Below are 26,837 nucleotides of genomic sequence, written 5' to 3' on the forward strand. Positions count from 1 at the left end.
CTATAAGTTGTTTGAATGTTAAGATTTGCACGATTAAGAAACGTCACGCTTCTGCAAATTATCTAAGTAAATGATAAAGTAAGTAATGATGAAAAAAAAACGAGATAAATTAGAAACAAAATATTATGTTTATTTAAAGTCTTGAAAACAAATTACAAACTTTTGAAATTGGTAACATAATAAACTTAAAGGTACAATAAGATGTGAAACAAGATAATAAATTGCTGAACTGGTTAGAATAATGAAAGCAATGTTGAGAGGATGTGAGGAGGTCCAAAAGAAAGTGAATTTGATGATATTTAACTTTTGTTTTCTTTTTTCTACTTTTCTTCATATATATAAAAAAAAATGTTTCTTGTATGTTGCTATGTAAATTAATCTGTTAACTTATGGAAAGAAACGCAATAAAAAAAATTTATATAAAAAAAAAAAAGACAGTACTGTAAACCTCTGAAAGGTCAAGGTGGTTTAACAGGCGCACATTTCCCCCTGTCTATCTCCTGAGGGAGGTCATTATACAGGGAAGCCAAAGCAGTCTCTGTGCCAAAATCAAAGTTAAACCCAAACTGAATCGGATCCAGAAAACTGGTTTCCTCCAAGACCGCCTGGTACCAAAAACAAACAACAGATATGCTCTTTTGAAATACTGAAGAATACAAGGTAACTTGGCTGTAAACAAATCCCTCAAAACATACAGTTGGTGTCTGCATAATTTGTCTTGTGTAACCAACCCTACGCATATTCTTGGTAAGGTGGTAAAAAGCCACCTTCAGCAATGGGAAGAAAAAGTAAAAGGTAACTCCTTCCCTCTTCAAAAAGGTTATAAATTGTCTGCTGTAAGCCAGAAATTAACAGGAAGATTCAGTTTAAGACTTCCTAAGGGGGGGGGGGAATACCACTCCAAATGACTCAGAAATCTGTTCTGTGGAACAATTGTATCCACAGAATAAAGAATTTTATAACATTTTCCTTGTCTAATCTGATTCTGCACCCAGGGAGAAATCACGTAGCTCATTAAACCTCTCTTTCATTCTGTCATGAGCTGTGACTACCTCTGGCATTTATTTGTCATAAGTAATTGCTGCCGTCTGCTTTCCCCACGGACAGGAACATAGGAAGCTTGCCTTATACTGAATTGGGGCACAGGTCCATCTAGTTCAGTATTGTCTACACTGGCAGGCAGAATAACATTAGAGCAGCCTGCTGGGCCAAGCCAATGGCCTGTCTGCTGCAGCATTCTCATAGTGGCCAACCACAAGCAGCTCTCCAGGGTTTCAGACAGGGGACATCCAGCTAGTGATGGGGGAGGAATTGTATGCTATTTACATTTAAAGGCAACTCTCTCAAAACTGCAGATTTCAAAACCGTATGAGAACCAAAGCACAGTCATCCATGAAAATTCGAACTTATCAGAATCTTGCAGGGCAGTTCTCCACCAAGCAATGTTTACTCAAATGCATATATTAGGAGAAAACGTGCATTAAAAAACTGACAGTGAAAATAACCTGCAGAATGCATATTAGCATTGCTTGTAAAAACGTTTGCTACTTTGCATGTATCTCTATTTCCTGAGCCACAGCCTGAGCCACGAGTGTGCAAGGTCCCAGCATCCTCAAGCAACTGGATATAACTGGTCCAAATTGTGAGGGGGTTTTCATTATGTGATAGCAGCTGAAAGTAATGAAAAGGAAGGTGAACAGGCTAACTAGTCTGAATTCTCTCAATAATGAACGCTTGCTAGATCACTAAAATTTAAAATAGCCTGATTTCTGGGGAATGCATATTTTAATTGGCTGGTTAAATGATACATACATATTATGTAAAGATCTATGACAAGCATTCATAATTTTCTGCACCGTTTCCAAAAACATATGCACAATAGTGCTGGTATAACTCAAGTTGAGGCCAGTCAGTGATCAGGTGGTCTCTGACCTGCAGGTTTTAATGGTGATGAGAAGCAGAAGACTTGAGCTTTCCATATCAGCTCTTAGCAGCTGGTAAGTCTTGGCTGCCTTTGTATAATAGAACAAAGTGAGCAATGTCTTGGAGCATATTAAATATCAGTTTCATGAAAGTATTAACTTAATTGTGACAGGCAAAAGCAGGGATCAACAAGGTTATAATCTTATGGTGCAAGCTTTATTTTGTAGTACAAAATTTATTTTCCTATTCTTATGGCATTTTCCCTCCTCAGTTCAATGTTCCCAGTTCAACATGTGGTTGGCTGAGTTATTGGTGCTTAGCAAATTCACTGCAGAAGCTACTGATCACCCATTAACCATAAGAGAGTTATGGGAATTCGACTAAAGCTTAACAGGCAAAAATTAAGCAAAGCAAAAGATCAGTGAAGGAAGACAGAACCACAATAACATTTCACCTGAGGCAATAAGATTATACCTAGGAACAAAAATATAGGGAAGATACTCATGACTGGGTTGGAGATTTAAAGGCTGGCTCCATGTCAACTTCCCAAAAAGGTCACACAGGAGCTGGGGGAAGAAACATAAGATCCCTGCTGGGTCTGATCCAAGGATCCAGAATCATTTTATTGTCTCTACCTTTATAGTACAGAAAACTTCAGTTAAGCACTACCTGCCCCTTAAGATAGGATTGTACAATTGGCAAGATGTGTGGCAAGACAATTAAACTCAATGACTCTATATTGGCAAGACAGGATGCAGGGGTATTGCTTAAGTATCCTGCAAAGGTATGTGAGAAGTGTGAGAAGTATTTGTGAGAAATGCACAGGGAATTGCAGGGGTTAGATGTTACCCAAGGGATATTTCTTGGTGGGGGATGTGTCATGCCTATGGTCCATTAAAACTCAGCACTGATTCAGTGGAAAGAAACTACAAAGGCCAGAATTGTCATCCTTCCTCTCCAACAGCATGACTTCTGTACATACATAGGAATCTATGGGTTGTATCCAACAAGTTATTTCAGCTGCACAAGGATTTCCACTGGTGCAACACAACTTCCCCTCCCTCTCCTTCCATGCACCCCCAATCTTTTTGTGGTTTTCCCTAACGCTCCATAGCTCCAGTTACAGATAGATAGCTCCATAGCTCGTTTACACAAGCGAGCATGGGGAAAAGTCCTTGCACAAATGGAACAACTCCTTCAATGCAACCCTTTATTTTTATTTACATGGGTTTACAGCCCTTAATTGGAAGAGTATATTGGATGTATGCAATACCCATCTGTGGACTTCTTTTTAGTGGGTTGGTTGGACCTACTCTTTCAAATATATTTATGGATGAGCATTTCAGTTTTTGACTTTATTCTTGCTCCTATACTTGGATTTAGTGTTTTGTTGCCACACTGTAAATCACTTCAAAACACTTTTGTGCAGTGTTGTTTTTTTCTTAAAAAATGTTTAGGGGTACTCTCATTTCCCTACTCATATTGAAATACTGCCCCTCAATGAGGCCAGATTTAGATTCACAAAATGTGTAGGGGTATGCGTACCCCTGCGCCGCCCCCGCCCCTGAGAAAAGCACTACTTTTGTGTAAAGAAGGCAACAAATAAATATAATAAGCTACAATAGTTATCTACAGGGTCAGAATTCTTAATGGTGCTGTGCCAAAATTTTCTTCTGTCAATTAATGAGAAACGGAATTGTATCTGAACATTATCAAAAGGCAGATAAAATGTCAGTGGAATTCCCATGGGTGAGGTGCAGGGTTTTCATTGCACTTACATTATTTTTGAGGTGGGTATTTGTGAGTGGAGTGCTGTTTCTTTCATTCTGCAAATGATGCCTACAGTGGTCTGAAAGGAAGGCTTCCTCAGGTAACTCCTGCTAGGATGCTTTTTTAAATCAACAGCAGTGTGGGCGGCTGGGGAGGCATCAGAATGCCAGAGAAATGTCTAATGGCAAAGGGCAGGGGAATATTCCTGGCCTCTTCTCTACCACATGCAAGGCTCAAAATCCAAACCCACCCAAAGCATCCTGAGAATAAAGGCAGAAAAATGGAGGCCTCTTTTATGGAGGAAGAAAGTGGAGAACAGATTTCTGCACAGTGCTAATGTTAAATACCATCTTCCTTTGGTGGAATTGATTTTCACTTCCCTACTCCCTTGACGCGGGTGGCGCTGTGGGTTAAACCACAGAGCCTAGGCCTTGCCAATCAGAAGGCTGGTGGTTTGAATCCCCACGACGGGGTGAGCTCCCGTTGCTTGGTCCCAGCTCCTGCCAACCTAGCAGTTCGAAAGCACGTCAGAGTGCAAGTAGATAAATAGGTACTGCTCCGGCGGGAAGGCAAACGGCGTTTCCGTGTGCTGCTCTGGTTTGCCAGAAGTGGCTTAGTCATGCTGGCCACATGACCCTGGAAGCTGTATGCCGGCTCCCTCAGCCAATAAAGCAAGACGAGCACCGCAACCCCAGAGTTAGCCACGATTGGACCTAATGGTCAGGGGTCCCTTTACCTTTACCTTTACTCCCTTGACTGTTTGTTAACACAGATCATTGCCAGGTATCAGCTGCTGGATTGAATGTATCTTTGCCAAACCTCCTTCCACCTTCAGCAGGTTTGAAGCAGCCCTTTCATTTACCTGTAGGAGCCATCAACACATTCTGCAATGCACTGCGCCCATTCAGCTAAAATCCGCTGAGATTTGGTATCTTCAGTCTATTTTATTTGCCCAGCTCGTTTAAATTTGACCAAGCTTCTGGTGCAGATAACCAGTCCGTTGTATCTTGCATTTCTAGCCTCTCCTGTATTCTTGATGTGTATGCAGGATCTCTTTCTCTCTCTGTGTGTGGAATCTTTGGGGACCCTGATCTGCACAGGAACACATTATCTAAACATGCCTTACCAGATGGGATCCTGGAAATAGCATGTCCGGATGAACTTTTGGAAATATATTGAATTGCTCCCTCTTGAATAAACAAGTTCGTGCAAATGGTATTTTTAGAACAAATGAGGAGAAAGGGATGTGCAATTCTGCTAGAGCAGCAAAGAATTGAATTTCCCACAGTTATTTTGTCCCCCTTTCACCCCCTTCAATAATATTTTGTGCAGCTGGATTCACTGGAGAATGCTGTCCTGGGCTTTTCAAGCTATGCACTTTGACAGCCTCTTTCGTCCCAGAGGGCAAACAATCTTGGCAGAGCGCAGAGTTCCCTGACTAGGAGTGGACTCAAACAGAGTTTTGAAGATTAGAACTAATTCACACAAACCACAGCATTGGGACTGTGTGACAAGGAAATTCTCAGAGGCTGCCGGCATAATATACCAAGTAGTTTATGTGAAAAGCTTGCCCACTTAGCATTTTCTCCATGCGGTTTTGTGTTTTGTTGGCACCTGTCTGTCTCTAGAGACAATGGAGTGAGCCTCCAGGGGTGAAGTCAAATTGCTGCATTGGCAGCACCAAAGGGACCTCCTTGGGGCACAAGCCTGGCCCAGTCAAAAAGACTCCCATCTCAGCCTCACGGATGTGGTCCAAAGGAAAGCAGAGCAATACCGTATTTTTGCACCATAGGATGCACCGGACAATAGGACGCACTTTGTTTTAGAGGGGGGAGAACAAGAAAAAAAAATTCTCCCCCTCTCTGCCCAGCGCCCCTTCAGTGAAGCGGCAGGAGGCACTGCACAGAGAGGGGGAGAACTTTCCCCCTCCTGTTTTCCCGCTCTAAAACAAGGTGCCGCTCTAAAACAGGCTACCTTGGAAGCCTGGAGAGCGAGAGGGGTCGGTGTGCACTGACCCCTCTTGCTCTCCAGGCTTCAGGTTCCTTTCGACCTGCTCTGTGGGGCTGGCGGGGGGGAAGCCCACCACCAGCCCCAAAGAGCAGGTCAGGGAGCAGCGGAAAGGCACAGCGGAGAGGCTCCTGCCATAGCCACGCGTCACCTCTCCAGCCAGGAGAGGATCGCGGGGGGCTGCTTTAGCCCCGCGCGCACTTTCCCGGCTGGAGAGGTGACACGGGGCTGTAGAGGTTCCTGCCATAGCCGCGCGTCACCTCTCCAGCCGGGAGAGGGTCGCATGGCTATGGCGTCTTCGCTCCATAGGACGCACACACATTTCCCCTTCATTTTTGAAGGGGAAAAAGTGCGTCCTATAGAGCGAAAAATACGGTACATTTGGCACCAGCTTGGCTGCAGGAGTTGCCAGGATGAAGCACCATCCAACGACCTTAAGGACTCCACTCTGGATTTGTGTAGGGTTCACACCAGCATAATGCTGGTGGTCAACAAGAGAGGTTCAAAGACTCTCTCAAGGCAAATCTTTAAAAATGTAGTACAGTGGTACCCCGCAAGACGAACGCCTCGCAAGACGGAAAACCCGCTAGACGAAAGGGTTTTCCGTTTTGGAGACGCTTCGCAAAACGAATTTCCCTATGGGCTTGCTTCGCAAGACGAAAGCCCATAGGGAAATCTCCGGGACAGGGCGTCTTGCCCACTGTCCTCGGACCTCCTCCCGCCGCCAGGCTTCGGAAGGCTGCTCTGAAGCCTGGCGGGGGGCGGAGAGGTTTTTTAAAAACCCCGGGACAGCGGAGGACTTCTCCTTTGTCCCGAGGTTTTTTAAAATGCTGGCGGGTGGCAGCGAAGGCTTTGCTGCCGCCCGCCAGCATTTTAAATTTGCCCCGGACAGCGGAGAAGTCCCCCGCTGTCCCGAGGTTTTTTAAAATGCTGGCGGGCGGCAGCGAAGGCTTTGCTGCCGCCCGCCAGCATTTTAAATTCGCCCCGGACAGCGGAGAAGTCCCCCGCTGTCCCGAGGTTTTTTAAAATGCTGGCGTCTTCCCCTTTCTCCCCGGACCTCTTTTGAAGCAAGGGGCGGCAAAGGGGAGAAGCGATCTTCTCCCCGTTGCCGCCCCTTGCTTCAAAAGAGGGGACAGAGGGAAAAGCGTGCGCCTTCCTCTCTCTCCCCCCCGACCCCTTTTGAAGCAAGGGGCGGCAAAGGGGAGAAGCGATCTTCTCCCCGTTGCCGCCCCTTGCTTCAAAAGAGGGGACAGAGGGAAAAGCGTGCGCCTTCCTCTCTCTCCCCCCCGACCCCTTTTGAAGCAAGGGGCGGCAAAGGGGAGAAGCGATCTTCTCCCCGTTGCCGCCCCTTGCTTCAAAAGAGGGGACAGAGGGAAAAGCGTGCGCCTTCCTCTCTCTCCCCCCCGACCCCTTTTGAAGCAAGGGGCGGCAAAGGGGAGAAGCGATCTTCTCCCCATTGCCGCCCCTTGCTTCAAAAGAGGGGACAGAGGGAAAAGCGTGCGCCTTCCTCTCTCTCTCCCCCCCGACCCCTTTTGAAGCAAGGGGCGGCAAAGGGGAGAAGCGATCTTCTCCCCGTTGCCGCCCCTTGCTTCAAAAGAGGGGACAGAGGGAAAAGCGTGCGCCTTCCTCTCTCTCCCCCCGACCCCTTTTGAAGCAAGGGGCGGCAAAGGGGAGAAGCGATCTTCTCCCCGTTGCCGCCCCTTGCTTCAAAAGAGGGGACAGAGGGAAAAGCGTGCGCCTTCCTCTCTCTCTCCCCCCCGACCCCTTTTGAAGCAAGGGGCGGCAAAGGGGAGAAGCGATCTTCTCCCCGTTGCCGCCCCTTGCTTCAAAAGAGGGGACAGAGGGAAAAGCGTGCGCCTTCCTCTCTCTCCCCGGACCCCTCTTGAAGCAAGGGGCGGCGAAGGGGAGAAGCGATCTTCTTCCCTCCGCCCCTTGCTTCAAAAGAGGGGAAGGCTGGCGGGGGGCGAAAATCTTTGTCCCCCCTGGCTGCCTTCCCGGGAGGGCTTTTAAATCGCCCCGGACAGCGGAGAAGTCCTCCGCTGTCCGGGGCGATTTTAAAATGCTGCCGTGGGGGGGGGAGCAAAGACTTTCGCCCCCCCCCCCAGCCTTCAGAAGAGGTCGGGGGACAGATTGTCCCTGGACCTGGTCTGAAGTCGGTTTCCATAGGAACGCATTAATTGATTTTCAATGCATTCCTATGGGAAACCGTGCATCGCAAGACGAAAAACTCGCAAGAAGAAAAAACTTGCGGAACGAATTAATTTTGTCTTGCGAGGCACCACTGTATAAACACTGACAAATGGGAAACACTGGCCTGCGAGTGCTCCAGTTGGAGAACAGCCTTTACCAAAGGTGTCATGGGTTTTGAAGATGCTCAAACACAGGATGAAAGGGAGAAACGCGCTATGAGGAAGGCACGCTTGGCAAACCCTCATCATGATCAACTCTTGCCTGGAAACCTATGTCCCTGCTGTGAAAGGACGTGTAGAACCAGAACTGGCCTCCACAGTCACTTATGGACTCGCTTTTAAAACTGTGTTTATGGAAGACAATCTTACTCAGCTAAGAGTGATGACCAAAGAAGAAGAAGAAGGGAAGAATTCAGCTTCTCCCAAAGATATCCCTGTTCAGGGATGCTGCACTGCAGAAGGTAAATTTCTGGAATCACAAATTGTGCTACAATCTTCTGAATAGGACTCAGCCTCCTGCCATCCTTGAACATGATCCCTGAACAGATTGATGGTAGCTGGAAGCCAAGAAAATCTGGAAGCCAAGAAAAAAACAAGTTTCTCACCACTGAATTTTCTGAGTTCGATAACTTGTGCTCCCTTCTCTAGAGCACCTTCTTTCACATCTGTGAACTCTCGCACTACCCCCTAAAGAATCTCACAGAGTGGTGACCTTTCTACTGGTGCCCCTATGCTATGGAATGCCCTTCCCTTTACCATATGGAAAGGAGAAACCAGCCATCTCATAAAGACGTATCCATTGGCCCAGGCTTTCCCTGACCCATAAGATTGTTCTGTGTTTATGTGCTTGAATCTCCTGAATTTTTGTTTTTATACTGCCATTTCATTGGTTTTAACCTGTATTTTTGTTTTAACGAAATTATTAGTATACGCCTATGGCATACCACATGAAGACTTTTTAAAATATTAGGCAGTTTATATCTTTAAATAATAAGTTTATTTATTCCATTTTCATAGTTTCTAGCCCTGCAGAATTAAAAATAAATAAATCAGTAAGTGCGATATTCACGGCATTGCAGCCTTAATTTTTGTTATACTGTACTTCCCTTCAGCAGACTTCCAAAGGAAAAAGTTCCTAATGGTTTTATAAGTGCAATAAGATTGCTTTCATGGTATTTTCCTTCTATAGTTTCCTGTATTGTATGAAATACCACCAGATAGTACCAGCGCTTTTACAGGCCCGTTTCCTTTCTAATGATAATCATACAGGTATGGTTGTACAGATTCTTGAGATGGAGTAGCTGCAGCACGTGCTGGGAATTCTGAGAGCAGCATGTGGAACAGAAAGTTACTTTCTCATGCAGAACACGTCCTCCCAATAGTTCATTTTAAGTAAGCATTTCAAAACTGTACCATGTTGTAATGGAACAACATGTCTAAGTGGTTTGCTGGATTAGGAAACAACATTTTACCCAATATTTCAGTCATTTTCCTACCTCCAGGACCTCATCATCCACAGTGGCTGGATTTTTACTTGCATTGGACGTGGGTGGCGCTGTGGGTTAAACCACTGAGCCTAGGGCTTGCCGATCAGAAGGTCGGCGGTTCAAATCCCCGCGACGGGGTGAGCTCCCGTTGCTCAGTCCCTGCTCCTGCCAACCTAGCAGTTCGAAAGCACGTCAAAGTGCAAGTAGATAAATAGGTACCGCTTGGCGGGAAGGTAAACGGCGTTTCCGTGCGCTGCTCTGGTTCACCAGAAGCGGCTTAGTCATGCTGGCCACATGACCCGGAAGCTATACACCGGCTCCCTTGGCCAATAAAGCGAGATGAACACTGCAACCCCAGAGTTGGCCACGACTGGACCTAATGGTCAGGGGTCCCTTTACCTAAGGTTGAAAGATTTACAGACTGTCAGCTTACAAAATTTCAAGGCCTCCAAAGTTCATCAAGTCTAACCCCTAGTCAAAGCTCCTGTCGAGGAAACCAGTGCAAACCAGTTTTGTTTTGACAACGTGTAAGAGAATGGGCAGATCTAACAAGAATCTTAAATTTCAAAAACAGTAAACGTTGCATTTACATATGTTCAAGAGTAGATCTGTATGTACACAGCTCCACATAAGCACAGGAGATGCGAGAATGATGGCAGACTGAACATCACGCAAGTTTATCTTTGATATTTTTTTTAAAGAACAAAAAAGAAGCCTTAGGACTGCTAAGATATGCTTGAAAGTATGTGTGCAACATCTGCTGAAGTCTCATAAACGAGAGGTGGCTGAATAAGATTTTGCGGTTGGGGCTGGGTTTTTGGTAGTGCCCACAATCAGGAAATCCAGAATTATGCAATAAAAAAATTGCACAATATATACAGCTAACTGTATTCTGCTTTTCTTAAGAGCACAAAAAATTTACTTTACTGTCAAGTCCATTCAGCCCTTGACAAGGGTCCCTGAAAAATTACACAGCCACGGTGAATTTTAAGGCTATGATACTGTTTTATGTGGAAGAGGTGAGGCCTTCTCCGGGCCCAGACAGAATCTTAGAAGATAGCATGGCTCTGATGTTGCTTCAGCAACTGACTATCTTAGGTTGAGTTCTGTCCCAGTTTCTGTACCCATCTTCTCTGAAATGTGTCTTTTCAAGCCTGAAGAGGGCTAACAGTCTTTTACTCTGTTGAAACAGATGGAAACTCTGTTTGTACCAGGATTTCTGATGGAAGCCCTCTCAAGCCAGATGTGAAGATGACGTTCTTGGGCTGGGGGTACAACAGAACCATGAGATCTTCTCGCTAACGTGTTTTTGGGCTTCGAATCTCACCACCTGAAGAACAGGAATATGATCCCAGAGTCATGACAAATGCAAGCATCTTCCACAGAATCCTTGGGCCCAAGACTGAATTGACACTCAAGCTATACTCTCTCTCTCTCTCTCTCTCTCTCTCTCTCTCTCTCTCTCCCTCCCTCCCTCCCTCTATCTCTCCAGCCTTTTAGGACTGGTAAGGCAGGTGAAATATTCAGCTGTTTCTTGTGACGGTTTAAAGCCAGAGTGCATCTGGGGCAGGGAATTCCATTTGGATTCAGCCGGAACTCAGTTTCAGCACCCCTCAAGTAGGCTCCATTGCCATTATACGAGAACAAGGGAGGTGTTCATGGTGACTTCCGGCACCTTTCCCCCCGCCTAGAAAAATAGCATGAATTAAGGGGCAAGGCTCTCCTCATGGCATACACTTCTCAGTTCTTCCTTGTGGTATCAGAACTACAGTGGTACCTTGGGTTAAGAACTTAATTCGTTCTGGAGGTCCGTTCTTAACCTGAAACTGTTCTTAACCTGAAGCACCACTTTAGCTAATGGGGCCTCCTGCTGCTGCTGCGCCGCAGCAGCACGATTTCTGTTCTCATCCTGAAGCAAAGTTCTTAACCCGAGGTAATATTTCTGGGTTAGCGGAGTCTGTAACCTGAAGCATCTGTAACCCGAGGTACCACTGTACTGTATGAGCTTCTGATGTGGGTTCGATGGTAAGGATGGTTTGAGGCAGACACCCCTCCAACTTGCCAATTGTATTCCAATTGTATTTAGACTTTCAATGCTTTGTTACTCTTTTACGTGTGTGCAATGTGTGAAGTAGATTTACAACCCAATGTGTGAAGTAGATTTATGGTTATTTCCCAGTTGGCGTTGTTTATTCTGACTTGAGATTCTGGGACATTATTTACGAATCCTTTTGTACCCCGAGTAGCTTTACTTATGAACTACAGATCACATGCCTTTTGCACACAAAACAGTTCCATCTTCTTGTTCCATACTGAACAGAAGAGCACAAGTTAATCACAGTAGTAACAGCAGCAAGTTGTGTGAAAACACCTTGCGGACTTCCGGGGTGGCGCCATCAGCAATGGCGGACTCCCTCTGAACTGGAGGGACTAGCTCCGCGTGAAACGGGTCTTCTCCGCTACGGCGAAGCAGGGGCCCTTTTAAAAATCACAGGCGGATGAAGCCTGTGACCATGGGACTCGGCGGGCACCTTTAGCGCCCCCCCAACTCGCAAAGGAACCCACTAACGGGCTCCGAAGTGAAGAGGGGGAAGTGGCGCGGTGCTGTGAGTCAACTGCTATTTCCGTGGAGCAAAGCCGCACAGCCGTTGCCGGAGAGCACTGCCTTTTTCCTGGGACAATTTGGACTCTAAAATAAGCACCCGTGAGTACTTAAACTTTGAACAACTGGATCTTAAAAAGGACTTGCAAGCAGAAAGGAATTGGATTTAAAAATTTATCTCAATTTGGTACTGAACGGGAAGGTCTAAACAGGAAGTCAGCCTTCCGTTCTTTTGTAGACAGAATAAAGCAAAGACAATGTAAACTAGAGCTCAGAAAATTGCCTTTAAAGGATTGGATTTCATCATTTAAAATTGTGGAACCCCCCTTCGACAGCAGGAGAAGAAGGGGGATCTTTTTTGGACTGTTTAAAGTGAGTTTAAAGTAAAGTAACTTTCCACCGTCCTGATCCTGGAGCGGGGTGTCAGGACTGACGTTTGAAGCTCATTGACCAGAGACAAACGTTTTTGACAGATAGCTAAAAGAAGAGAAACATAGTGATTCCACTGTTTCCCTTCGCATTTTAAAGGAACAAATATTGACAAAATATCTCAAAAAGGAAAACTTTGTTGCAAGAACAAATAGAAGTTTTCCCCCTAGAGGGAGACTGTGAAACTGTAACCAATTCCAGGGAGCCGGCAGCTGTTACAGATTACAATCGTGGGAATAGACATTTGACCTTGCAGGACAATGTATTCAGAAGCTCTGTTGTGTGCTTTCTATAAAACAAATGCCCTACTGGAACAGTTACATGAGAAGATGAATTTGATGGCGACTTCGACTAGAAATTTTGAACAGGCAGTGGGAAATTTTGAACAGGCAGTGGGAAAATATGTGGAGCCCACCCAGGAATTAAATCAGGAGTGTGTCTTGACAGAACAGGCCCAACAGGAATATGAGCTTTCGGATTTGACAAATGAACTTGGAAAAAGCCAGATTTGGAAAGAAAAAGTTTGGTTTGGCCTGGAAATGGGGGGCTGGATTGACCCCCCTATGCTGGGATGTTTGGACTTTTCAAATCTGGCAATGGGCCGTGAGATGTTTGGGATGGTGGGGGCTCCTAATTTTGGAGGGTTTTTGAAACATGTTTTTAAATACCACATGGAATGTAGTGTTGAATAAGGAAAAGGGGCTGATCTGTTGAGAAGGGTCAAAAATATTGCCAAGCTGGAGTTACCACGAGTAGGAGACAAGGGAAAATACAGTTACAAATATGAAGAAGAGCTGCGGAAGGGACATGGAAGAGACTTGAGAGCCTCGGATATAAGGTTGCCAGGTTAATGCGCTAGATCGACGGGATAATAAGGACTGACAAAACCCGGGACCAGGAGGAAGGGACGCTGGATGAAGATTGGATCTGTTTGCATTTCTTTTTTTTTACTATTAGGACTGTTTTATAAAATTGATGAATGTTAAAAAAATGTTGGAATGAAATTACTCGGCTTTAGTAAAGATGTTTAAAGAATTATGAAAGAATACTATGGTTATGAGAAGTTGGTAAGGATAAGATTTAAGCTTTAAGCTTCAAGGTTTTGTTTTTTTTATATAGAAAGATAAGATTAAAACAGTTTAAGGTAATGTAATGACAGAATATTATGAAATATGGAAAGGATTTGCTGGGATAATTAATAACTAGGATACAAAGAAAGGGAGGAGGAGGAGGTCAAAGAAAGAAGGTAATGACAATTGAGGATTTGAGAATAATGAATTTGTTTTTAAATGTTCTTAAATGTGTGTGGTGTATTTCTGTTTTTTTCTGTGTTTTTTTTCTTTTATCTGGAATTTGTATCCGAATTGTTGGAAGTGGTTTGTTTTTCTTTTTTTCTACTTTGTTAACCATTTTTACTTTGTATTTTTTTCTTTTTTTGTCTGTTTTTATTTCGTAATATTTTGAAAATCTCAATAAATATCTTATTTTAAAAAAATGAAAACACCTTGCTAGTATATTTGCATCAGCTCTACTGAAAACTTTGGAGTTGGGCCTTGAAAGACATTGGTGGCCCATTTAATCCAGCTGTGCCATTCTAAATTGTTTCAGCAAAGCTGCACACCCTGTTGTGTCTGTGTCTATCTACATAGCGTGTGTGTTTTACCAAGTATAAGATTTACAGAATACAATTTCACCCATGTGCTGCCAAGAGACTGTTGTTTCTTTCACTGTGATTTATAAGAGCATACACTTCCCCCTTCTAAAGAAAAAAGAAAGTCACTCAAAATACTTCCACATACACAACTAGGTGTCATTTTTTTTCTTTATTTAAGGAAAAATGGGGAGAGGGGGACAGTATTTTATAATACACAAAAGACAAATTAGACAGCACTGCAAAAAGGCTGAGTGTTTCATTGCCACCAGTCTGCTTTGCAGCTCTACAATTAGTAATTTTGTCATTTTTATTATTGTTTAAGCATCTTTATAGTTGGCAGAGTTTGGGGTTATTTTTTTTAAAAAAATCACAAAAGTGTGTACTGCTACTACTATGAAAACCTAAACCCCACAAAATCACTTCGAAATAAACCATAAATATGTGATGCACATTAGTGTAACAAAACCATTTTTGTAAACATTTTCTCCAACATAACATGTGCATACAATAAAAAATAAAGCCACTGCAGTCATACAGTTAGAATTACTTTGACTTAAGATACAGAAAGTTATTACTTAAAGCTTAAAACTAAACTAGGAGTATTTTTATGCTTCACCAACAGCACTGCTTTAAAAATGGATTTCAACATTTTTTCATGTAGTGGTTTCGTAATACTGATTTGACTTGTCAAGTCAGCCACCCTGGCATTTGTGTGGGGTTTGGGGGCAGCAAGGCGGCTGCCCCACTGAACAAGTCATGCGCTCCACCCTACCCCCTACCCTCCTATTTTGTTGTACAGAATTTCATCAGCATATTGACCAGGGAGAATTCCTCCATATTACAACATTCCTACATTTAACAGTAGTCTTCTTTAAAATATAGATAGATAGCAAGGTGGCATGAGAAGAGAGGTCAAGAATTAAATCAGTTTTTAACCACACCGTGCCTTTTAAATATTTTCCTTTGGGGCGTCTAGTCGACCAGGAGAATATGCTACAGTGCCATATGAGAGAGACACCTATTGCCTCTGTCTGCATTGGTCTTCTGAGTCCCATTAATTCCTTGCTGTTCAAAGCAGAGCTGCTACTTCCACCTGTTTCCCAACAGGTACAGTGAGAACTGAAAGCCACGTCTAGAATTAGCTCTGATGTTCAGTGCTATGCAAAACCCAAACCATTTTCCCCCACCCCCCTCAAATAGGAGAGACTTCAAAAGATTTATCTGCCAACAATTATCTGTGTGTATTCTGCTATTTACTCCTTTTTGGGGAGAGGGGGACCTTCCTGATCTTGCAAATAAAGCCCTTAGTAAATAAAAATTAGTTGGTCAAAGAAAGGAACAGCAGTCTGATTCCAAAAGAAAGGCTTACTGAGCAGCTGGTTCACCCAACTGGTACTGTTCAACACAAAGCAAGTTGTGTGACAAATCTCATTTGAACTATTGAAGCGTCTCGATCGAAGAATCACATTTAAATCTCTACACCTGTCATGCCATGAATAAAGGTAACCACAGCAGAAGACATAGCCCATGAAACACTGGACTCCAGTTCACTGGCTGAACAGTGAACTTAAGGCAGCTGTCAACAAAAGTACCCCAAAAGTGAGGGTTTTTTTAAAAAAATCCCTTAAAAAAGAAAACCAACCCCATAACGATCGAATAATGACACTGTGCATTATTACATCACCAACAGATAATACACACTCAAGTTTTCTCAAGTAATAAACACATGTAGCCTTTAAACAAATTATTAGTCTTGAGACATTTATTACGAAGGCCAAAAACTTACTGATAAAACAAAACTGAGGGGGGGTTTTCCCTTTGAAAAAGTGGGGCAAATGAGGGAAAGAGCCAAGAGTTGGATGTTACATTAAAACACAAGTATATGCTGTTTTTAAAAAAAGAAAAATGAATAAGCGGTATTAACTACATTCTTAAAATAGTTTTAGTGCATTGCATTCTTAGAAAAGGAAAACGTCACTTCCCCAAAAGTTTCCTACAACATTTAACAAGTTATAGAACTAGCCTAGCTATTGTTACTTGCCTGTTACTAAACCCCACATGTTAGGAGTAAAACCTTCTGAATTTTAGGCTGAATTCCTTAAAACTTCTATTCATGATAAAATCGGTAAAAAATAAAGTGAAAAGTTCGCTTTCAAAATTTAAGAAATGGACTGCTTAGGTTGCTGTGTCACCGCTACGAATCGATCAACCATCTCAAATAACTGCTTGTCTCTTCTGCTGAAACCCAATACAAAATTAACAGTCAAACCTTTAACCTGCTAGTTTTGGTATTATCAATAATTGGACATTAATATTTGTTCTCCTAAAAAAAAAAAAGTAGAAACCTAAACCACCTCTTTTACTGTATGCATTAGAAACCATGAGGTAGGCACAAAAATAAACATGTTTGGAATTTTCTTTCCCCAAAGGCTACATGCGCAGACTGGTAGTAAAAGTTGTTGCACATTTCAGGTTTAAACAAAAATTAAACCTTTAACTGAGGCAGTGCTAACACTGACATTTACCAAGTTCTAGCCTAATGAAGAGTCGTTATAGAAAAATGAACAATTCTATTTATTTATTTAAAAAATCATCCACGTGTGGTTTTTAGGCAAAACTCGGTACATAGAAAAAAAAATGACTGAACTCTTGGCCAAGCCAAAACTTAAAAAAAGTCACCCTATCTCCCCCTAAACCACTGTGCCTTTCACATTTTATAAATATTAATTTTAAAACCTGCATCTTCCTCTTTGCCCACATATTGTCACATTACAAAAGAAAAAAGAAAAAAAAGAAATGTCAATTAAATACATTGTTAATATTACTATATTAGATTTGCTCTCTGCTTCAGCAACACTGACTCCACCTACAACACCCTCCAGCTACCTTCTCATGCCTGCCTCCTTTCAAAAAACTTGCTTCTGATCCGTCTCTTTCTTTCTCACTAGGCAATCTGCAGGAGGGGAAGGAGGAAAAGGAGAGGGAGACCTGATTTTTCCTCTAGTGGGATCCCAAAACAGATAGCACCCAATGGCAATATCTTTACAGCACCAGCTGCGTACCGCAGCCTCAATTTTAAAACAAAAAGAACCCAACATCGGTGATGCCTCCACACGCAATAGCATGTGGCCCTACATCACGTCAGGCCTGTTCTCCAGTTGCAAATGGTTCCAAGTTATGAAGACTCCAGATGACAGCAATCCCTTGTCAAACTACAACAGCTTCTACCAGCTCAGAAGAGAAGTCCTGCCTAAGGTCATGAAATAAACTTGGCTGCTTCCTCCGGACCGTACAGATGCAAAGAAAACCTGTAAAGGAAGAGACACGAGAGAAAACAAAATGGGACTCAGGTGGTTTTAAAACAGGGTTCAGCAAACGTTTTCAGCAGGGGGGGCAGTCCACTGTCCCTCAAACCTTGTGGAGGGACCAGACTATATTTTTTTGATGGGATGAACGGATTCCTATGCCCCACAAATAACACAGAGATGCATTTTAAATAAAAGCACACAATCTACTCATGGAGAAACACCAGGCAGGCCCCACAAATAACCCAGAGAAGCATTTTAAATAAATAATAATAATAATAATAATAATAATAATAATAATAATAATAATTTATTTGTACCCCGCCCATCTGGCTGGGTTTCCCCAGCCACTCTGGGCGGCTTCCACAGAAACCAAAAAACACTAAAATATCATACATTAAAAGCTTCCCTGAATAAAAGGACACATTCTACTCATGTAAAAATACACTGATTCCTGGATTGTCTGTGGGCTGGATTTAGAAGGCAATTGGGCTGGATGCCTACACATGTTTTAAAACAAAAACTAGAAAGAAGAAAGAGTACTAGTGGGACACTTTTAAGGCAGTAGGAATGAAGTCATAGAGCTTCAGTGGCTATGCTCTCAAAGCTCGGTGGAACACCAATGTGCAGAAGGAAAGCCACGTGGAAAGGCCTCTCCTGTCCTTTTAAATATTTCGCCCTGCTGCCTCCAGATGTTGTTTAACTCAAACTCCTGTCAGCCGCAGCCAACATGGTGGGAGTTGCAGTCTAACAACATCTGGGGAGTACAAGGCTGTAGGAATTCTTTTCTGCTTCCCTGCCAACGAAGAGCCCAAAAGAGTCATTGTGTGCATCCGTGGCTTTCCATATCTAATCCATATATCCATTCCTTTCCTCCCAACCCGTGAGAGGATTGTGGAATTGGGTGGAACACATTTTGGACTGATCACCAGCGTTCCTCCTCTATCTTCTCCACAGTAATTTTGAAACGGGGAGCAGGGGGGAACAAATGTAAAGGAGGGCGAAATAGATCTCTTACCTTGTCATTGCGTTCACACAGAAACTTCAGTCTTTGTGCCCTCTTGTGCATAAATACACCATCCAAGTGTCCTGTTTCCACCGATCGTATCTCAATAGCTTTTTCTCCCCAGCCCATGATCTGATTGGATCGAATATACGCTTTACAATCAAAACAAAAAGCCACGATTAATCATCCTCATGATACAAAGAAACACAAAGCAAAGTGGTTATATTATGCATTCCAACTTTTAATTGCAGCTTGTTGAATTGATAATATTTCACCCAAAGTAATCAATTCATGTAAAACCCATAAACAAAATTGATATGTTTCCATCCTTGTTGCCGTGGCTAGATGGCTAGACAGCTAGATGAAAACTTGGCTTCTGTAAGCAAGCTTTTAGCTGATTACACTATACTTCCTTCCCAAGAGAACAGATATCTTTGAAAGTTTAATTTTCAAATACCAACAGCACCATCCTATGTATTTAATGGACTTTACTCCCAGGTAAGTGGGCATAGGATTGCAGTTTACGAGTTTCTGTCCTCAGCCAAATACATTAAAGATAACATAAAGGCTAAGGTGAAGAAGATCTCTTAGAATAAACCATAAAGCTTCCAATTCATCAAGACTATTAAAAACTTTTATTTGGATTAACAGCTTCTTGTTAAGGACTGCTAAAAGAGCCCCAGGCAGGCTGTGTCATATGGAGACAGTTTGCCTTCCTGAAATACTACGGAAACATTCATGGCGGAATTTGTTTTGTCTGTCTGAAGTCTTTAAGATTAGGTAGCCATAACTGGATGCAGGGACTACATTGTGTGACTCTAAATATACCAGTATTTCTGTGGGGAATGCACAGACAAAGGATTCTTATTCTTCTCTGATTTAGCCAAACAATGGGATTTTTAAGCTTTCTCAATTTCAGGAAGACATAAAGAGCATCGCTACAGACACAAACCCATGTGAAAATGTAACAAGGATCTCTGGATTGCGGTCTGTGTTTCAAAGCGGCTCGCCTCAAGCCCCATCTGTAAGGGAGCAACTTGTAATTACAAGTAATATAATTTTAGCTCAGCCATAAACTCACTACGTGACTTTAAACAAGCTGCTCTCCTAGCCCGGCCACAACGGGAAGATAGTAATATTGGTCTATCAAACAAGAGTAGTCAGAAAGGCTTCTGAGAAGTACAAGGCACATGTTAAAAGTAGGGCATCTGAACACTTAGAAAGAGCACTATATATGTCCTAAGAATTATTATGGTAATTATTCTGGAATATAAATGCTCAATAAAGCTACTGGCTATAGCCCCAAACGTTTGGAGGGGACCAAGTTGTCAAAGACTAATCTATCATGAGCCACCACAACATACAAGTTAAAAAGGTACTTTACCGCTGTACAGATCTGTTTAACAAATGAATGACTGAATTCCAAGATAATGACAACAAAAGAAAAGAAACCCATCTCTCCGTTGGACCACATCATTTCCCTAGCAGTACAAGCAAGCTGGGGGTCTTGGCATACATACCCACTGATGTTGGCATTTCTCCCCACTGCAGAACCACATCTTTGGTGATCCTTCCATATGTATTAACATAAACTCCTTCATCTTCATAGCAAACAAGCAGCTCCATCCCATCCGTGTTTGGCAAAATGATGATTGCATGGGGTTGGATACTACTCTGGATCTGCAAGAACAACAGGAAGAACTGGATGTCACCTGCACTCTGAGGAACTGAAAGGAGTTGGGAGGGAACTCGGGAGGTCATCCGGTCCCCAACGCTTGTACCATGCAGGATCCTCACTAAAGCATCCATGACAGATTGAGTGCCCCCCAACCTCTCAGATTAAAGCAGACACAACCTCTGCTTAAAAACTTCAAAAGAAGGAGAGACCAAAAGCTCTTGAGGGAGTCTGGTCCACTGTAGCAGCAGCAGCAGCAGTAGTAGTAGTAGTAAGGTAAAGGTAAAGGGACCCCTGACCATTAGGTCCAGTCGTGACCGACTCTGGGGTTGTGGCGCTCATCTCACTTTATTGGCTGAGGGAGCTGGCGTACAGCTTCCGGGTCATGTGGCCAGCATGACTAAGCCACTTCTGGTTACCTTCCCACCAGAGCGGTACCTATTTATCTACTTGCACTTTGACGTGCTTTCAAACTGCTAGGTTGGCAGGAGCAGGGACCGAGCAATGGGAGCTCACCCCGTTGCGGGGATCCGAACCGCCGACCTTCTGATCGGCAAGTCCTAGGCTCTGTGGTTTAACCCACAGCGCCACCCACATCCCAGTAGTAGTAGTAGTACGTAGAAATAAATAAATAAATAAATAAATAAATAAATAAATAAATAAATAAATATTGGTATTATTTATTGTTCATGCCCCACCAATCTGGCTGGGCCTCCCCAGTCACTCTGAGTGGCTCCCAACCGAATATTAAAAACATAATACAGCATTAAACATTAAAAACTTCCCTAAACAGGGCTGCCTTCAAATGTCTTCTAAAAAAAGTCAGACAGTTGTTTATTTCCTTGACATCTGGTGGGAGAACGTTTCACAGGGCAGGTGCCACCACCGAGAAGGCCCTCTGCCTGGTTCCCTGTAACCTCACATCTCACAGGGAGGGAACCGCCAAAAGGCCCTCGGCGCTGGATCTCAGTGTCCAGCTCTTACCCTCAGGACCAATGACATTATTAAGTGCCCAACATTTGAGAGAAAGAGAACTCACTCACTCAATGGAAACTCATTCTTGGAACATAGGGACAACTCCCCTTCACATATGAATAAGGTTTGAACATGCATCCCACTCTTTTTGTAATGCAGAATGGGTTATGGAATACCGCACAATGAGAAATCTGGGTTCTTACATGAGTTGGGAGATAAATATCATACACTGATCCAGAGTCTACATCCACAGCATGAAATCCAGCACAGGAGCCATAGATCACCTTCAGCCTCTGACCTTCTTCCACAGTAAGATCCACTAATAATGGCTTATGTACCAAATCTCCAAATGACTGTAGTGCAAGCAATAAAAATAAAGAATTCACTTAGTACACTAGTACACTCCATTAGAAATGTATGCATGCCTCCATCCCCCTCCTCTCTCCTGTGTGTAGTTTCTTCTTCCATTAAAGTACTTATTTTCATGTAAAAAAAAAAAAAGCTGTACAGAGGAACAATGTTTTTGCCATTTCTTTGGCTCTTTTAATGAATCAGCACCAAGTGGCTCCCTACAGGATCAGCTAAGTTTTTCCCTTTAAAAACCAAAGCAAAACACCAGGATTATATTTCCTCCTCAATATTCAAAATATAATTTATTCCTAGAATAACGCTTTAAGTCAAAATATGCCAAATCAATCTCCCATATAAGTTGATGAATTGTGGAGAAAATGGTGATGAGCCAATTGGTTTCAGTCTGTTCCCTTATTTCCCAATTTAAGAATGAGAGGGCAGGAACATACAAACTGAGGAAAACCACCTCCCAAGAAGGAAAGGGACTCTTAACTCTACTACAGTAGTTCCTGCTATGAGAGATTTGGTCTTCATGGTCTCCTGGTTTTTGCTTTTCAAGTAAATTTTTGTTATTTTCTTTACATATTCTTTTTCCAACAAATCATATTATTACCATACATTCCCTTTGACTCTGCCAAGTCCCGACTCCCCTCCCTCCCTGCAACTGGTATATTTACCTCCTTTTTTATCGCACACCTCATTCTCACATATATACATTGAAAGTATTATGCCAATCCTGCTAGCATCTTAACACTTTTACGGTTCTCCTTTAAATATTCAATAAATTTACTCCAGTTATTCTTGTATCTTTGATCTTCCTGCTCCCGGATCCTCCCTGACAATTTGGCAAGTTCTGCATATTCTGTCAGCTTCACCTGCCACTCCTGGATGGTTGGTATGTCTTGTGTTTTCCATCTTCGGGCCAGGAGGGTTCTTGCAGCGGCCGTAGCATACATAAACAAATTTTGGTCTCCCATTTTGATTTCCATTCCTATTAAACCTAATAGACACGGTTCCGGTCTTTTGGGAAAGGTATACCTAAATATTTTTTTGAGTTCACTGTAAATTGATTCCCAAAATTTTTTAACCTTGTCACAGGTCCACCACATATGAAAGTAGACACATGGTCTCCTGGTTTTTGATCTTATGGAATACTAACTGTCTAATTCTCCTTCATCAGGTAGCACTAAAGTTTGTATAAAGAGCATGTTTAAGTGTGCTACTGGTCACACACAACCCTCATCAAATACACAGCTCAGTGGTAGAGCATCTGTTTGGCAAGCAAAACAGGTTCAACCTTTGTATTGTCAGGTAGGGCTCGGGAATACATCGGTATTGACCAGCTATCTACGTTCCACACTTACCAATCTGAACCCTTACCTTAAATGCCATAAATTTGTGGTATGGTTTTGGTGCCCAAGCATAGACTTCTACTGAACTCTTCAAAGCAATTACTAAGAATTTGATTCTCTCATACTTCACTGGAATTAAAAAGGACAGAGAACATGATTTTTACATTATAATGGGGGGTCATATTATTGTCTTATAACTGCTACAGAACTACTAATTTAAAAATAATAATGCATATTGTCACATGTAATATGCACTCATAACTGAGTTAGCTTATGGTCTTCTCCAAAAAAAAATATGAGCTGATGCTATATCTCAGAAAAGTGTGCTTTGGGGAAAATTTTGTATTTTATTTTCTTAAAATAAGGCATCTTACTTGCGTAGAATAAAATCCCTTAGGTTCACATTTCCAGTGTTTGAATGTATTAATTCCTACAACAATCAAAAGTTTATCCAAATGGCTATAACACTTTGGAGGAGTTATATCCTTATTAATCCAAGGGATTATGAAAGACATGAATAATAAAACTAATATTTAGCACTGTCGTGTTTTGTTTGATAGACTGACAAATTAGTATTTTATTTATATCTCACCGTTCTCCCTGACAGGGACTCAAAATCACTTAAAACAATTTTGATTGATTCAAGGGGTGCTTCCAATTGTGCAGCCCATCTTCTCAAAAACCTAATTATTTTTAAAAATGGACTTATTAAAATTGCAGGTGGAAGGTGCCATTTTAGAAAGAAAAACATTCTCTCCTGTCACAAAGAGGAAACCCAGGGCTTTTTTCCAGGGGGAACTCACCAGAAAAATAGAACTGAGGAAACCTAGCCATTAACTGCTGCAACACATGTATGCATCGTAAAAAAATTTCCCATCAAAGCTATTTTGTGTATATGCAAGTTTATGCAAATATTATCAACTGAGCAGCTGGTACCTTCAATGGGGTGCCAGCCTTAGTAATATTACATTTAACTCGTATATCATCTTTTTCAGGGCATTAAATCATTCTCATTACAGAGTTGGATATAATTTTTATAAATTATATAATGAAGTTCAGCACCAAAAAGGATCACCATTCCTATACATTTTTTAAGTGCAGATATTTCTTTTTCAGAAAAGTTACTGTTAAAGTTGTCAAAAGTTGCAGTAATCTTCTGACCCCTCTGGATGTGACATTTATTGACTCCTAAAGGGTTGGGTTGGCTTTTTTTTAAGCATATGAGGAGAAAAGGCTGGTTCAAATAATCCTTGCTATTTGGCAACAATCAGAACTCTCAATGGAAGGAGGGGGACGACAAATTACACAAAGGGAGGGAAGGGGGCGATAGTGGGATCAGTCAAAATAACGGTTTCAAGTTAAAACTAAAACCAGATCCAAAAATTGCAGGGCATCTTTCCTTTGCAAGATTTCTTGAAACCATGAGCAGAAACACAAGCTTCCTGGTGTTTGTTTGTTTGTCTATCCCTCTACAGGATAAGAGGCCCATGGGCATTTCTCTGAAAATCTGCCTCCCAAAAATTACCTCACATGGCTCCTGTGAACCAGTTAACCTCTGCCAGGTTCAGAACTGGGACAGTGGCAGGAAAGGATCTACAGAACCAAAACACATTTGCCTTTACACCAGATCTAAGAGCATGTTGGGAAATGTGTTGCTCTCAAGGCAGGGGGAGAAGGGATGTGTGTATCATCCTCAGTTTTACACATGTTTCCTGTTAACATGTTGTCTCAGCGAAGATTAAAGCGACGTAAGAATGCATTTTTGCAACATTCATCCTGGAATATATAAATAAAAGAGGCAGCTGTCTCTTTTAGACCTTGTGACTTGTTTACAGGAGAAGACCAAAAGCTAAGCACAATCCATTTCAACAGTTTCCTACCCTAACCAGACCTTTCCATTACATAATTCCATCTTCACTGACTTTCATAAATATGCACGATGAGTTACTTACCAACTTTATAGTGTACACAGCCTTCCAAGTCACCTACAGTTGTCCAGCCTTGTTTCTTTTCCACCTCAGGGTCATTGTGAAGAATTTTGTTTCTTAACCATGACAGATAATACACTCTCAATTTGTTTTTCTTACCTAGAAAAGTATGGTAAGAATGGGTGATAAGGTACAGAGCTGGGATACAAGCCTCCACAAAAACACATTAGCAATCATAGATAAAATCCACTTTTTTTTAATTATGCCAACCATTTAAGCTCAAGCCCAAAGGCAAAATTCCTTCCAGCTACTGCTACTGCCGGTTATGTTTTTAAAAAATCAAAACTCTACCTAAAGAAAGTAGGATGGGCCAGGCTATGTTTCATGTTGACACAGTTCAGATTTAACATTTTCAGTCCTCCAAATAATGGTTTGAGGGATGAGTAATAAGCTCTGTGCTCACATACTCTTCTACATCAACTCTCGCATCAACTTCAGCCCTTCAATCGTCCTTTTGTATCATGTTTACCAAGCTGGCATTAAACCACAGTTTCCTGTGACCGATGTAACTGGAAACTGGGGATTTAGAGAAGCCATGATTGAAGCAACACAGTTGGGGTATGAGGGGAGGGATAAGGGCGAGGATGTGGTCCCAACTCTCATTTCTAGTTTAATAAACCATGGTTTACTAAGCTACAATTCACTGCTTCACAACTGAGTCTTGCTCACAGCCAACTCATTACTTCCTGGTTGAAGCTGGCTTCAAATCCTAATTTGAAGGCAAGTGCAAAATGTTGCTTTATAAAGAGCCATTGGGGGGTGGGCGCTATCAGGTATGGGGAATTCCAAATGCAGAATTCCAAATTCCTGTGGGGAGTAGGGAAGGTGAGGATTAGGAAGCGATAGAGAGGTCTGCTTCTGGCCCATGTCCAATTTGCCCATCAAAACTTGACCTTTTGAATCCTCCAGTCCAGTACCTAAGCCAAGAGGTCAAAACAGCGAACTCCTAAAGCTTACAACAGTTATGCTGTGACTGTAGCAAGGGACAAACAAGGTGCATGCAAACACCCGTCTCTCACAACCCGGCAGTACAATCTTTCAAGCCACATTTTTATCTATTTAACCATAACAAAAATAGTTTACAATACAAACAATACAAAATATTCGTAATAAAATTCAAATAAAATCAAACTTTTAAAATTGCTAGGCATAATAACACAATATCAAAATATAGATAAAATCAACACATGCCAATAAGACTGCGTCTCTGGCTAGACTTGCCTAAACAAACAGAATGTTTGCTTAGATTTGTGTTAATATTTGCACAATACTACCTCAGACTTTTTATTTATTTCTTATAGTAGTATTTATTCAGTTACAACATGTGAATCCATGGGAACTTGGGCTTGAACTGCATCACTGGAATAGTTTTATCATAACAGACATGATGTGGGAAAAGACCTGTAGTTTTTTGTTTTTAAACTTCACATGTTGCTGATGGCGAAATACTGCGGTTAAGACTTGTGTGTGATCCTTTGTTTTTAACTGCGTCATTGGAGATCAAGACTCCTTGCCACATTCACTAGTTTCCTACTTGAATATTGTTTCCTCTTTTATGGCACGTTATGTTAACCCTTTAACTGCATGATCCTTAGTGACTGGGACATACCTTCAACCAAGTATATCATCAACCTTTTCCGCTCCACCTTTAACCCAAGCATGCATTTGGGAATCTATTTCTTACCCATCTTTTACTATATATTTGCATGGTGGTAATGCTCTTGTTACGACCCAGCTGGGATCAGGTTGTACCCTATTAGTGGGTCCCAACCCAGCAGTAGCAGAAACAGCTGTTCAATGTCCTTATGTTTTGTGGGAGGTCACAAAGACTCTTTCATTAATAAACACAAGAGCTTAAAGGCAAAATGGTATTCCATAGAGAGAGGCTTCTCATTTACTGTATTTTTCGCTCCATAAGACACACTTTTTCCCTCCTAAAAAGTAAGGGGAAATGTGTGTGCGTCTTATGGAGCGAATGCAGGCGGGAGGCTCTGCTCAGCGCTCCCTTTAAAGAGCCGCGTGGAGCGTGTGTGCGGCTCTTGGGGGCTTTTCCCCGAGGAGGGAGAAGGGCAGCCCATCAGTCCCTTCTCCCTCCTCGGGGAAACCCACGCTCTGCGCGGCTCT

General features: G+C 42.4%; 1 protein-coding gene across 4 annotated transcripts in view; it reads right to left on the reverse strand.

The window, feature by feature from the left end:
• Positions 1-14,215: 14,215 nt before the first annotated feature.
• The window catches only part of MAP4K4 (mitogen-activated protein kinase kinase kinase kinase 4), a 128,601-nt gene continuing 115,979 nt past the window's right edge, over positions 14,216-26,837 (reverse strand). For all 4 annotated transcript variants that reach the window (XM_081198702.1, XM_081198701.1, XM_081198700.1 and 1 more), the window contains 6 exons: positions 24,678-24,812; positions 22,754-22,854; positions 21,226-21,375; positions 19,893-20,052; positions 18,385-18,524; positions 14,216-17,369 (listed from right to left, as the gene is read on the reverse strand). In XM_081198702.1, coding sequence (XP_081054828.1) covers positions 17,286-17,369; positions 18,385-18,524; positions 19,893-20,052; positions 21,226-21,375; positions 22,754-22,854; positions 24,678-24,812 — 770 coding nt within the window. In that variant the 3' untranslated portion in view covers positions 14,216-17,285. The remainder of the gene's footprint in view (positions 17,370-18,384; positions 18,525-19,892; positions 20,053-21,225; positions 21,376-22,753; positions 22,855-24,677; positions 24,813-26,837) is intronic.

This window comes from Podarcis bocagei (assembly GCF_964188305.1).
Source record: "Podarcis bocagei genome assembly, chromosome: 6".
In the NCBI taxonomy this organism is placed as follows: domain Eukaryota; kingdom Metazoa; phylum Chordata; class Lepidosauria; order Squamata; family Lacertidae; genus Podarcis; species Podarcis bocagei.